Source organism: Xenopus tropicalis, chromosome 8, assembly GCF_000004195.4.
Source record: "Xenopus tropicalis strain Nigerian chromosome 8, UCB_Xtro_10.0, whole genome shotgun sequence".
NCBI lineage: Eukaryota > Metazoa > Chordata > Amphibia > Anura > Pipidae > Xenopus > Xenopus tropicalis.
The window spans coordinates 77,326,379-77,338,516 of NC_030684.2; the positions used below are offsets into that span (position 1 = coordinate 77,326,379).

At 38.9% G+C, this 12,138-nt stretch overlaps 1 protein-coding gene and 1 long non-coding RNA gene across 2 annotated transcripts in view; both read right to left on the minus strand.

The window, feature by feature from the left end:
- Positions 1-432: 432 nt before the first annotated feature.
- Positions 433-1,988, minus strand: LOC116406775. The gene is made up of 2 exons (XR_004219811.1): positions 1,667-1,988; positions 433-731 (listed from the first exon to the last, which is right to left on the minus strand). It is a non-coding gene; the product is annotated as an uncharacterized LOC116406775 (long non-coding RNA).
- A 16-nt stretch (positions 1,989-2,004) lies between these two features.
- Positions 2,005-12,138, minus strand: part of hhipl1l (HHIP-like protein 1 like) — a 29,470-nt gene continuing 19,336 nt past the window's right edge. The window contains exons 5-9 of the mRNA XM_002940609.5: positions 8,975-9,101; positions 8,617-8,762; positions 7,507-7,588; positions 7,094-7,176; positions 2,005-3,383 (exon numbers count right to left, since the gene is read on the minus strand). Coding sequence (XP_002940655.2) covers positions 2,500-3,383; positions 7,094-7,176; positions 7,507-7,588; positions 8,617-8,762; positions 8,975-9,101 — 1,322 coding nt within the window. The 3' untranslated portion in view covers positions 2,005-2,499. The remainder of the gene's footprint in view (positions 3,384-7,093; positions 7,177-7,506; positions 7,589-8,616; positions 8,763-8,974; positions 9,102-12,138) is intronic.

Sequence of the window (12,138 nt, forward strand, 5' to 3'; positions counted from 1 at the left end):
TTCAAAATTTGTGCATAAAAAGGAACAAAGGGAAAGCAGGGACTTCATTTAAAAAAAAAAGCAAACCAGCTGTATGAACATTATATATATATATCTATATATATATATATATAATTTGGGAACAATGTATTGCACTCACAGGACTTCAAAAAATTGTTTATTGTATTTCCGATAACCCAAAGTTTTGGTCAGCAACAGTAACCTTACTTAGGGACAAACAAACAAACTTTGCATGCAGAACCCAAATTGTGTGCCAAGTTTGTTTGACCCCGAGGAAGGTTTCTATGCTGACTAAAACACTGGGCTCACTTACATAAAATATACCCTTTTAAAGCTCTGTCAGTGTAGCTGTTTTCTCAGGCTACCATGCCAGTATCATCCCAGGCAGTGCTGTTTGTGAGTCTGTGTATGAAATGGCCAGTATACAGTGCATACAAATAATTACTTTTTATCTACACTCATTTCTTTTCACATAGCAGCAAATAGTCATCTAACTTACTAAGCATTTTATTAACTAATGGAAGCGCTTGAGTTATACTGTGTAAAGCTGTAACAGCCTGCCTGGAATTGAACCAGTGACCTGAAGGTTGTTGTGTGGTATCTTTTACCACTGCTCTATTTGAGCAGATAGCTATGGTCCTGGTTCCTTGCTATTAACATATATTCATGTAGGCACGGTTAGCTTCACCTGTTGTTAATCAGGTCACAGGTACTCTGTGTTAACTATCAACCTACTGCAAAAACGGCTTCATCAGCACTCGGAACGGCCATGGCATTTAAAAGAAACCTTTATTCATTCCATTAAAATCACATAAAGGCCTTACGCGTTTCGTGCCCTAGGCACTTATTCATAGGCATATATTAGACAGACGAAAAACAGTTTAAATAGTCTATGCATTAGTGACATCACACAATTAAAACCAATAGAAATCAAAGGGAGAACGAAAAAGGCGGGGTTACAAACGAAGGAAACAATTAACCATAGCCACTTATTTAGGAGGTACATAACAGTTAATGTCAAAGGCAGAGTTTAAACCATGTGGATGGCATGGTTTAAACTCTGCCTTTGACATTAACTGTTATGTACCTCCTAAATAAGTGGCTATGGTTAATTGTTTCCTTCGTTTGTAACCCCGCCTTTTTCGTTCTCCCTTTGATTTCTATTGGTTTTAATTGTGTGATGTCACTAATGCATAGACTATTTAAACTGTTTTTCGTCTGTCTAATATATGCCTATGAATAAGTGCCTAGGGCACGAAACGCGTAAGGCCTTTATGTGATTTTAATGGAATGAATAAAGGTTTCTTTTAAATGCCATGGCCGTTCCGAGTGCTGATGAAGCCGTTTTTGCAGTGGACTGAAAATTTGCTCCCCAGGCTACGGGTTCGGGGCTAGCAGCACCCGGACCATATTTTCAACTTTGGTGAGATGCATGCTGTTTACTTCCATTGAGAGTATATACAATAGTGGCGGGCCTGGGGTTTATACACCCGGGCTTATGAATGTTTTAGGTATATTTTTCCTGATTTTGACTTTTGTAATTGTCTTTTCATTTTACCGCCACTAACTATTAAGAATTTTATTTTATTAATTTACTAATTTGTTTTGGGTTCAACAACAACCCTTTTCTTTTCCCTTTGGGTTATATATCCCCTTAACTATCAACCTGCCTATATAACCCTTTGCTCTGCACCCAGTCATTGCCCGTTATAGGTCTTTCTAGTAAAGTTCCTGGGTGTGCTGCTATTCTGTGTATTTGATTCCGATCCATGCCACTATCCTGACTTTGAGAGAACTCCGCCTGGACTGACCCCTTGCCTGTTTGACTTCTCTTCTCGATCCTGATTCTGTACCGCGCTACTGTTCTGGTTTTGAGCTGGCCTGCCTGACTGATTCTAGTAAGCTCCTTCAGTCCTTTTCAAATGATCTGGTTCCCTTGCTTACCCAGAACCTTTGTCCTGGTCCTCTCACTTTAAGACCTGGCGGCACCCGAGTAGCGGAGGACTCCACCCGAAGCGAAAGGTGGCTGTTATAGGCAGAAATGTGAGCTGTGACCGGGACCTTGGCAATTGTTCTGGGTTTAGGGTTACTGATTGTGAAAAAGCCCACTCAAGGATTTCTTTTATTTTTGTAGCAACCTTTATATACAGTAAATATAAGTGGTGTGATTTTCCTCTCTTTTATTTGCACACTCTTTTCTAACAATGAGTGAATAGAGAGAGAGAGAAAAGGCATTCTGTATGGTAGAGTTTCAGTGTGACACCTCCTTAATTTGGCTTTGTCCTTAGACCTGCTGAGGGCTTTTCCACTTAAAGACACATTTTTGGATAAGCAGTTATTTGCGTAATGTTGCAAAGTAAGGATTTCTCACAGAATGTCTTGCTATCTAGTTCACTTAATAAAAAACAAAAGCTCAAGTCTTTGCAGTGATGGCTTGTCAAGAGTTCCTGAGATATACAGAGTTTTATATTCCTACAGTAGCAAATAACTTTCTAACCTTTATGTTTGTGATAACTGTAATTCTTCCTCATCTTCCATCTCCTCCATTCCGCACACAACTCCTACATCTTCCTCATGGGTGCAGTCATGCTGCCCTATTTTTGATCGCCTACAGTCCAAGAGTGTTTTCTCCCCCCCTTCACACTTGACCTCATCAAGGAGAATTCTCAGTCCATTACCTTCCCCAAACTCAGCTCTCCTAGCCACCTTTAATACAAAAGGGTATCCTAGCTGTCTACATACCACAGCCCCAGCCTGACTATCAAACTTATCGTTGCAGACTGTTCCCCACTCGCCATTTATATGAATCTCAAGTCTACCTCTGTCTGGAAGATTTTTTCTATCAATCAAACGCACGGTTCCATGTTTGATTTTCTTTTTGATCTTGACTTTTTGCTTCTTTAGAATTTTCCTCCTTGTAAGAGTTGTGCTGTTAGATCTGGCTTCATTTTTGTTACTTTCCTTTGGGTTCCTCCTTTGCTGTTGTGTGGTGGTGATAAAATGAGGTATATATGTTGGGTAGAATGTTCTTTTGGTGGTAAAAGTATATGAATCAGGGAGGTTCTGGTCCATGGTGGGTTTGCGTTGTGATATCACTGGAGACTTAGTGGCTGTTACTCTTTTATCTCCCTTCCTACTCACCATTTTGGGGTTCCCTGTATTTGAGGTCTGCATTACCCTTTTTTGAGGAGCGGTTGATTTAGGGAGTGGAGTAGCAGTTAAGTATGGGAGGGCTGTAGTTGCCTCAAAAGTATTTGTCCAGTAATGCCTGGTGGTATGGTAAGGCTCTGTTGTAGTACTGAATCTATCAGTCTTTTCTTCTATGCTTAGAGCAGTTGTTAGAGCGGTTTGTGTGGTAACACTGTCAGGTTTTAGTAGAAGTTCTGGAAAAAACAAGAACACATGCTAAACACATTGTAAAAATCCAATGATACTTCTTAATATACTAATAGTAACACACAGAAAAGAGCTCCTTTTGCATCCTCATCCTGAAGGGTTACAGCAAGCAGGCAAGTTCATCACTGTATATTTGTATAATATTGTTTCCATTCTTGAAAAAGAAACTCACATCCTGCCTTTTAAATTACTTAAACATGATCTTGTCCTGTTGTGGAAAACAAGACCTTCAAAATAAATACTAAACAAACAAATAATTTATATCACAATCAGGGAGCAATTTATCAATGTTCGAACTTGACTAAGTTTTATTCAAGTTTGTAAACATGAAAAGGGGATTTTAGAGGTATTTCAGTTTTTTTATTTGAAGAATTTATCATATTAATAAATAAGCAAAGCATTTGAGTTTATTTAATATTTGAGTTTATTCAAATTACAAACTATAAAATCCTCAAACTTGAAAATTGATAAATAAGCCCATAAGTGACCTGAAAGAATCTTATCATATTGGCATATATATATATTTTGTGTGTTTGTCTATGTCCTTAATTTTACATACCCTGATTTTAAGTATTACACCAGGTTTTATAGTTTTATAATGCATTTCAGTGCTTTTCCTTGATTTTTCATAATGTTTTCCCCCGATTTTACATAAATATTTTGTCCTAATATTCACAAAAATGACTTTGTCCTCAATGAATGTTATAATTGGTAAAATAATGAGGTTTAAAGTACTAACCCCATAGATACTTTGCCGTGGTTCTGTCTGTAAATAGTCAGTTCCAATTAGTTTGCACCTCCTACAGTGCATCTGACTGTCAGAGAGGTCTTACACATGCCCCCCCCCCCCCATAGTGTAACATTAATGCTGCACTGCTTAACCCTTCTCATTAACACAGTAACTATTGTATTTCTTGAGTACTTAATGGACAAGGAAAGGTTAATATAAATTAAAAGTAAGTCTAAAGGCATTCTTTTTAAGTACTTACTGCATATCTAAATTCCCAGATCCCTGCTTGCTTCTCTGAGATATGGTGCTGGCAGCCTACAGCAGTGTGAAGACTACAGTGACATCACTGAAATCTCTCTCCCCTTCCTGTAGGCTGCCAGCGGCAGCCTTCCTTTTCTCTGAGCATGTGTGTAACTTGATCCTGTCTCCTGTTCTGAGCTACACATGCCCACCAGCCAATCAGAGGGGGGAGGGGAAAGGAATGAAACACATGTTCAGTATGAAGCAAGGAGGGAAAGGAAGGGAGAATACCTTTTTAAAGATGGCTGCCTGTTCAAGAAAACAGATAGAAAAGTGTGACTGAGTAAATATTTGATTAGGTGAGCCAAAAGTGTGGCGTTTTTACTAAACAATAGGAGGACTTTTGGGCAGTATGCTTTTTAAATTTTGACTTGCATTCTCCTTTAAAGAAGAAGTTGTTTAACACATTTCCCTGATTTTACATTTTCCTGGATTTTACACTATTTTTCCCTAGTCCCCTGAAAAACATAAAATGGGCATTCTACTGCAAAAGTAAATGTTGCCCCTTTTAGGGGATTCTTATTGAAAAGTCCCTCAATTGCCTTTGATCTCCTGCAGTAAATGCCAAAAAAGATACAAAATTTCTCAAACCTAATTGGATAAGTAGCTTTTGGCAGAGAGCCCAGAACACTCAACACCTGCACTGAGATACAATTGTAACTAATAAGCTAAACAGGTCTCTTGGGGGAACTGAGACTTGCAGCTTAAAGGGCCTGTCTGCCTGCATGCATAGAGGTGTGCATCTCTGGTGCTTGTCACCTGTGTGCACAATTGTGTCCACACTCTCCCTGCATGTTTGGCACCAGAACTCTCCCCCTTATTAGGATGCAAGAGAAAGTAATCAGCGCTTAGTTATATTCTTTGCTCACATTCCTACACTTTGTTGTTATTGATTTATGGTATTGACTTGGCCTGATTCCTAGATCTACACACCACTTGAACTCTGCCTGCCTTCAACATCAGTCTGTTTTTTGAACTCTTCCTGCCCTGAAATGTTTGCCCTCCTGCCTCTCTTTCACTGCACTCACTTCTGTTATAAAACCTCAGAAACTGCTGTGATTGTGGTAAGGTACAAAAGATGCTCTTTACTACATTGAGCTCCACCTATTCATCCTGACAGATGGCAACACTTTGAGTGTTTTAGTTTACACCATCAGATTTTTCTATCAGTTCAATTATTTTTCTAACCCATCCAAGTACAGCTGTCTATCTCCAGTGCAGTTTAGCTCTTACATCTTTTCACTTGAACCACCATTTAGTGATGGGCTGTGTGCTCCCCCAGAATCACCTGACAGGAAACAATGCAACATCAACAGGAAGTGTGGGAGTAAAAGACAGAACTCTGTACATTCACTGGCAAATGTACCCTAACGTGTGCGTGCCCTTGGTTTGTGTGTGAGCACAGTGATTCGCATAAGCCAGGGGGGAGCCCTTAGTACTTAAAATGGCAGTATTTCTATTTTGGATTACCCAATGGTACATACTGCTAGAAAAGAATGTTTTTATAAAAAAGGTTTATATAGATGAAGCAGTGTTTTACATATGGGCTGTTTTATGTGAGATATTTTTATAGACACCTGCAATGTTCAAGAGGATAATTCCCTTTTAAGGACCAAAGCCCAAACCTGTGTATTGTTGCCCTCCTATTTGTATGTATGTATGTGTGTATGTATGTATATCTTTATTTATAAAGTGCTACTTATGTACGCAGTGCTGTACAGTAGAATACGTTAATACAAACAGGGTTATTAAGATAATAATAGATAAATACAAAGTATAACAATAAATAAAGATAAATACAGTTGCAATAAGTTAAGAATCAAAGAGACAAGAGGATGGAGGTCCTGCCCCGTAGAGCTTACAATCTATATGGGAGGGGTAACTAACAGACACAAATAGGCAAATATAAGTGCTGTAGATCACAGTGGGTGACACTACAATATAAGTGCCAGTTCCCAGATCAGATGCTGTGCGAGTGCTCCAAAAGGTAGTCTTTAGTTTAGTTTGTGCCTGCATATTATACACCCACTCAGACTGTGAGCTCTGCAGGGCAGCAACTTTGTTTTTATCTCTTACGACATGGTACTTAAAGAATAAGTAAACCTTTTTTTTACTCTAAACAGCCTCCAGAATTGCCTACCTTTGCCCCAGCATTCTCTCTGACCTGGTTCCTCAGTCAAAAGGTGTTAGTTTTTCTTTGCTCCTTGTGCAGAGTGAAGCCCCGCCCCCACTTCACAGGCTGGCTCCTACTGCCTCCAGGCATGCGCAGAAGGCTCTCCACTCCGACAACCTTGTCAAATTGAAGCGAGAACTGAACAGGAAGTGGGGGCGGGGCTTCACTCTGCACAAGGAAGCAAAGAAAAAGAATACCTTCTGACTGAGGAACCAGGTCAGAGAGAATGCTGGGACAAAGGTAAGTAATTCTGGAGGCTGTTTAGAGTAATTTTACTTATAGAAAAAAAAAAGGTTTACTTATTCTTTATGGGCCTATTTATGATTGCTCAAGCCTTTAACAAGCCTTTAAATCAGGCCCTTAATGTCTTCATATTCGTACTGATTTTTATTTATTATTAATTACTATAACACTTGTCCCTCTGAGTGTAATTTTCTACACTGTGAAATTGTCTATTTGTTGATTTTATTATATATTGTTTTTAGTATACTTACCTTGTGTTGGATAAAAATCCACAAGTTTCCCCTTCACCGCCACTTGCCGAGGATTGCTAGAACACATTCCTGGTGCAGCTCTCCTACAAGAAAGCAATGCAAAGGACTGAAAATTGAGAATATACCTTTTTTTTTTTTTTTTTTTATGGCCTTGTGTAATTCCACTCTACCATACAGAAACCCAATAGCCTCTGATCTATAATGATAATATGGTCAGGTGACCCTGTGCATTAGAAACCTAACACGCTTTGAGTGTTAGTCTGTTCCTAGTAAATTTAAGAAAAAGGTCACCCTACATACCCAGTATCGTATGTGACAGTTCCTCCTTTCTAATGCTAAATGCTCCATTACATTAAACCTAGCCATATGACCAGTCTCAAATATATCATTGTGTAAGAAATTATGTATATTACTTTGATGGATCCACTATTTTATACATGACTCCCGCAGCAACAGCAGCACTGGGTGTCCGAGTGGACAGGAAATATAATTCACCTAAAATAAGAACAAAAATAATTAATCGAGAGAAAATGGCCATAATGTCTAACATTTCTACAGAAAAGCTCCTTAACAAACAAGCAGTTGCACTGGAGACTATGACAAAGCAATTTAGTAGGACTAATAAATTGGGCAATGAAAATTGGGTAAAAAGGAATTTTGGTTATGTAGATGGGGCACATATATATGACTTTAGATATTGCATATATGTACCTGAAAAGATAACAGATAAATGTATATCCCTGCTATTATTCTCTATATCCCTGCCTCTAACTCCACATGTTGCTCCATGTAAGCCATCCTTACAGTTGCTCATTTGGTCTGTAAAACATTTCTTTATATCAGCTCATGGGACATGGGCATCACTTCCCATCCCATTCCCCTTCTTTGTGCATTATGCATGATTCAAAAGGCAGAAGCACTAGGGGATGTAAGGATGCAAGTCCTGTATTTAACATCTGCTTAGGACAGTCATTATGTACTGGTTAGTCTTGCACACAAGAGGACTGCTCTCTGCACTTTAAAGGGGTTGTTCACCTTTGAATTGACTTTTAGTATGATGTAGAGTGTGATGTTCTGAGATGGTTTGCATTGGTTTTAATTTTTTATTATTGTGGCTTTTCAGTTATTTAGGTTTTTGTTCAGCAGCACTTCGGTTTGGAATTTTAGCAGCTATTTGGTTGCTAGGGTCTTGTTTACCTTAGCAACCAGGAGGTGATTTAATTGAGATGAGAATAGGAGAGGGCCTGAATAGAATGAAAAAGAAAACAAAGTAACAATAATAAAATTGTAAGCTCACAGAGCAATAGTTTGTTAGCTGCTGGGATCAGTGACTCCCATTTGTATGTTTGTGGGAAGAAACTGGAGTAACTGGAGGAAGCACAGGGAAAACTGCAAGGTAGTATTAACAAGATTTTTAGACACATGGATCCATCTAAACAGTAAAGTCTCCAAATCACATGATTAGACTCATAAAAGGACATTCTATATTCTAGATTTTTATGAAGGTATTGTCCAGTTGTTACCTGCCTCATCTTCCCCAAATGATATAATATATGGGAAGTAGGTGTTGATAAGTTTTGGAAAGTTACAGGTCGTTGCTTGCCCCATGCAGATTTCTGTGTAATGCCACTGTGCCTCATTTCTGTCCTCTTTAAGGGACATCAAGCGCCTGCAGCAGAGACAAAGAGAAAATAATGGAAATCTGAAACCGCAAAACTGTATTAAATTGCCTTTAATATATTTTTATAAAGAAAGTTTTCTTATATTTGTCAACTTGTTGTGAGCTTTAGGTGCTATGGCTAAATATTGAGTTTCAAAGGGTAGCTTGGACCTAATAAGTCTGACAATTACTGCTTTATGACAATATACAGTTGATCTCACCCACTCATGAAATCCCCAAAGAGATACAGCCCTTTCAGGTTGGGCATCTGGCAGCCCCTGTAGATATATCCTCCTGTCACAGACTTTCCCACAGAGTGCGGATATGCAAATATGGGCAATACGTCATCTGAAAAGGCAGACAAACAATACACTGAGCAGATGTTATAGCTTGAAGTGCAATAGTAAGGAAAGGTTCCATTTTTGCAACTAAAACTGTGTGTTTGGTCTTTGTATGTTTTGGTTGTGTCATTGACCCAGACACAGAATAGAAGGTAAGACGATAATAATAACAATAAAACCTTTAAGGATAGTCTAATTTACAGTTGTTAGGACAGCTGACCGTAGTAACCAGAGAGGTATAATAAAAATACTCATAATTATAAAAATATCCTTAATTACTCCAATCCTCAATATGCAAAAAGTTTACTGCAAGAGAACTTGGCCTTTCCAGCATTAATTTAGTGACTTTCTTATTTGATAACATATCAGTTCTGCTTTTTAACCTCTAAACTCAAATCTTTGTTGATTTTTCCAGTTCTAGTGGGAAGCAATGGCAGGAATTAAACAACTGAATTACTACAACACTACAACACTGCTTACCTAAGCACAGCATTCCTTAATATCTTTAAATAAATATTTCATTCCTTGGTGAATTCCAGTAGTTACCAAGACCCAATCCAGTATGTTGCCTTGTTATTTCATCTGGTTACCTAGTTATCAGATTAAGTTAGTAACCATGTGCAGAACATGCAACAATAGAGAGAGCTCACATAAATACTCGCACAGCTGCTGGCTCACATATTAAAGACAATAAGAGATGCCATTAAATGCAGATCTTGGCACAGAATAATCTGTACTTTTGCTTCAATACTGCACAAAAACTCTACTGTTTTTTAACAGCAATATATATAATTTATAAAGTTCTGAAATTTAGCTTTTTTAAATAATTCTATCCCTTTCTTAGCCAAGTATATTGTTAAAGAGCACTGATGCAAATAATATAATATTTGGGCCTTCCATTCCCTTAGCCAAGTGGTTCAGGGATGGCAGTACCAGCCAACCTACATGTGAAACATATTAATGGCACTCAGATTTGTCCCGCAAGAGCAGTGCCAGGCTAAGCCAACCAGGTGCCCTAGGCAACCTGGTCGGCTTGGCCCGCCCCACACACAGGGTGGTGGGGTTGCCAGGGCTGTTGCAGTGGGGGAAAGGGGATAGAACTAGAGGAAGGTAAAAGAAGAGGTATTTGGATTGATTTTGCACAAATTTTTTATACATACAAAGTCTTCTGAAGGTACAATAAAAGATATACAGTACTCAGCAATATCCCAACTTGACTGAAACTAGAGCACCCCATAAATATACCCCTTGAAACTGCTCAACTATTTATTTTAATGGCAATTATCTGCTATCCAAGTAAATGGAATGATGATTCCAAGCTTTTTGTCCAGCTGCAAAATAGCTGAGTAACAAAACACTTGGAGTAACCCTGTCTGATATTGCTCTTACAACCTTAATTATGAAAGAAAGCTGATAATTTGAACTTGAATACACAAATAATACATCTCAGAGGAGCGCTGAAAACTTGTGACTACCCAGACTGGGCCTTTGTCAGAACAACATCAACTAATCCCAAAAGAAACACCAAAAGGAATAACCGGTCCCAGAGAGTCAGAGAAACTTTTCAACAAACACCACATCCCTGTGTTTTTCAAACCTAGAAACACACTGAGACAAAAACTGGCACACCCAAAGGATCAAACAACAAAGGAAGAACAAAGCAATGTGGTATACGCAGTCCAGTGTAGGGAGGAGTGACACTGAGGACACAAAGCAACTTCTCTCCAAGCGAATGGCTCAGCATTGGAGGGCGACGTCTACAGGTGACTCAGCTTTTTTTCTACACCTAAAAGACAAGGGACACTCCTTTAAGAATAGCAACGTCCAAATTTTGGACAAAGAAGACAGATGGTTTGAAAGAGGGGTAAAAGAAGCTAATCATGTTAAAGTGGAGAAACCATCACTAAACAGAGGCGGGGGCCTTCAACTCCATCTGTCTGCTACATACAATGCTGTTCTAGCAACTGTACCCCGGCAGTTTCAGAACTCTTCACACATCCATTCATGCAACTCTCACAAGTAACACCTGTCCCAATACTTTGGTAATCCTATCATTCCACCTGCGTTTAGCACTTACATGTGCCTGTGTTAGTACAGCCCCATAAGAAAGAATGGGATGCGTTTCTTCCTGCACTCCCCTGCAGGAAGAAACGTTCAACAGTTCGAGCCCTTATGCAAGTATTGCCGAATGCCGCAGCGCTCTGCACTCTGAAAATGAGCAAAGGGGCCTGCAGCCATTCTTCAAGTGCACAAACAAAAGTGCAAAAGAAAGTTTGTTACCAAGTTGGGTTTTTAGTCACCAAATAGTCTCTAAATAGTGGGTCACTGCTTTTTGTGAAATCTACTGGATGCAACTGTTGGAAAATAGGGAATGCCCCCTAGCAACTACCTTTTGGCATGAGACACACAATGTCAAACCAGGGATATAAACATCTGCCTTGGCATCACTAATAGATGAAAACAGGCTGTTGTTATACTTTCCATATACATATTTTATGGTGATATAGTTAGCTACTGAAAACTTTCCACATCTTAATAGCATTTAAACTGACTAGTTTTTAGTTTTTCTTGGACAATTAAAAAGACATGTAGTAAACATAACAAAATTTACCAACTAAAAACTATAGAAACAAATCTTAGGTCTTATTTCCCATTGCCTAGGCACAAATGCTCTAAGGACTCTAAGAATTGTGCCCTTGCCAACTGGGGCTGGTGCCACAGTTTATTTATTCTGCACTCTGCACCTTGTGCTGGATTAAAAAAAGGAATGTATAATCACAAAACAATTGCACATACATTTTTACTTGTCTTTGTCACATCGGAAGAAGGAGATCAGACATTGGGGGAGTGCCTCAGGGATCGGGTCTGGGTCAGTGGGGCCCACTGGATTTTTTCCCGTTGCCCTGCCTGCCCAGTCCAACCCTGATGAGAATGATTAAAAGTATCTGTAAAGTATAATATGTCTGTGCTATATAAAAAAAAAGGCATTACCAGAAGTGTAGGGTGTATGAAAACTGGGTAGAACAACAGCAAAGAAATAGGTA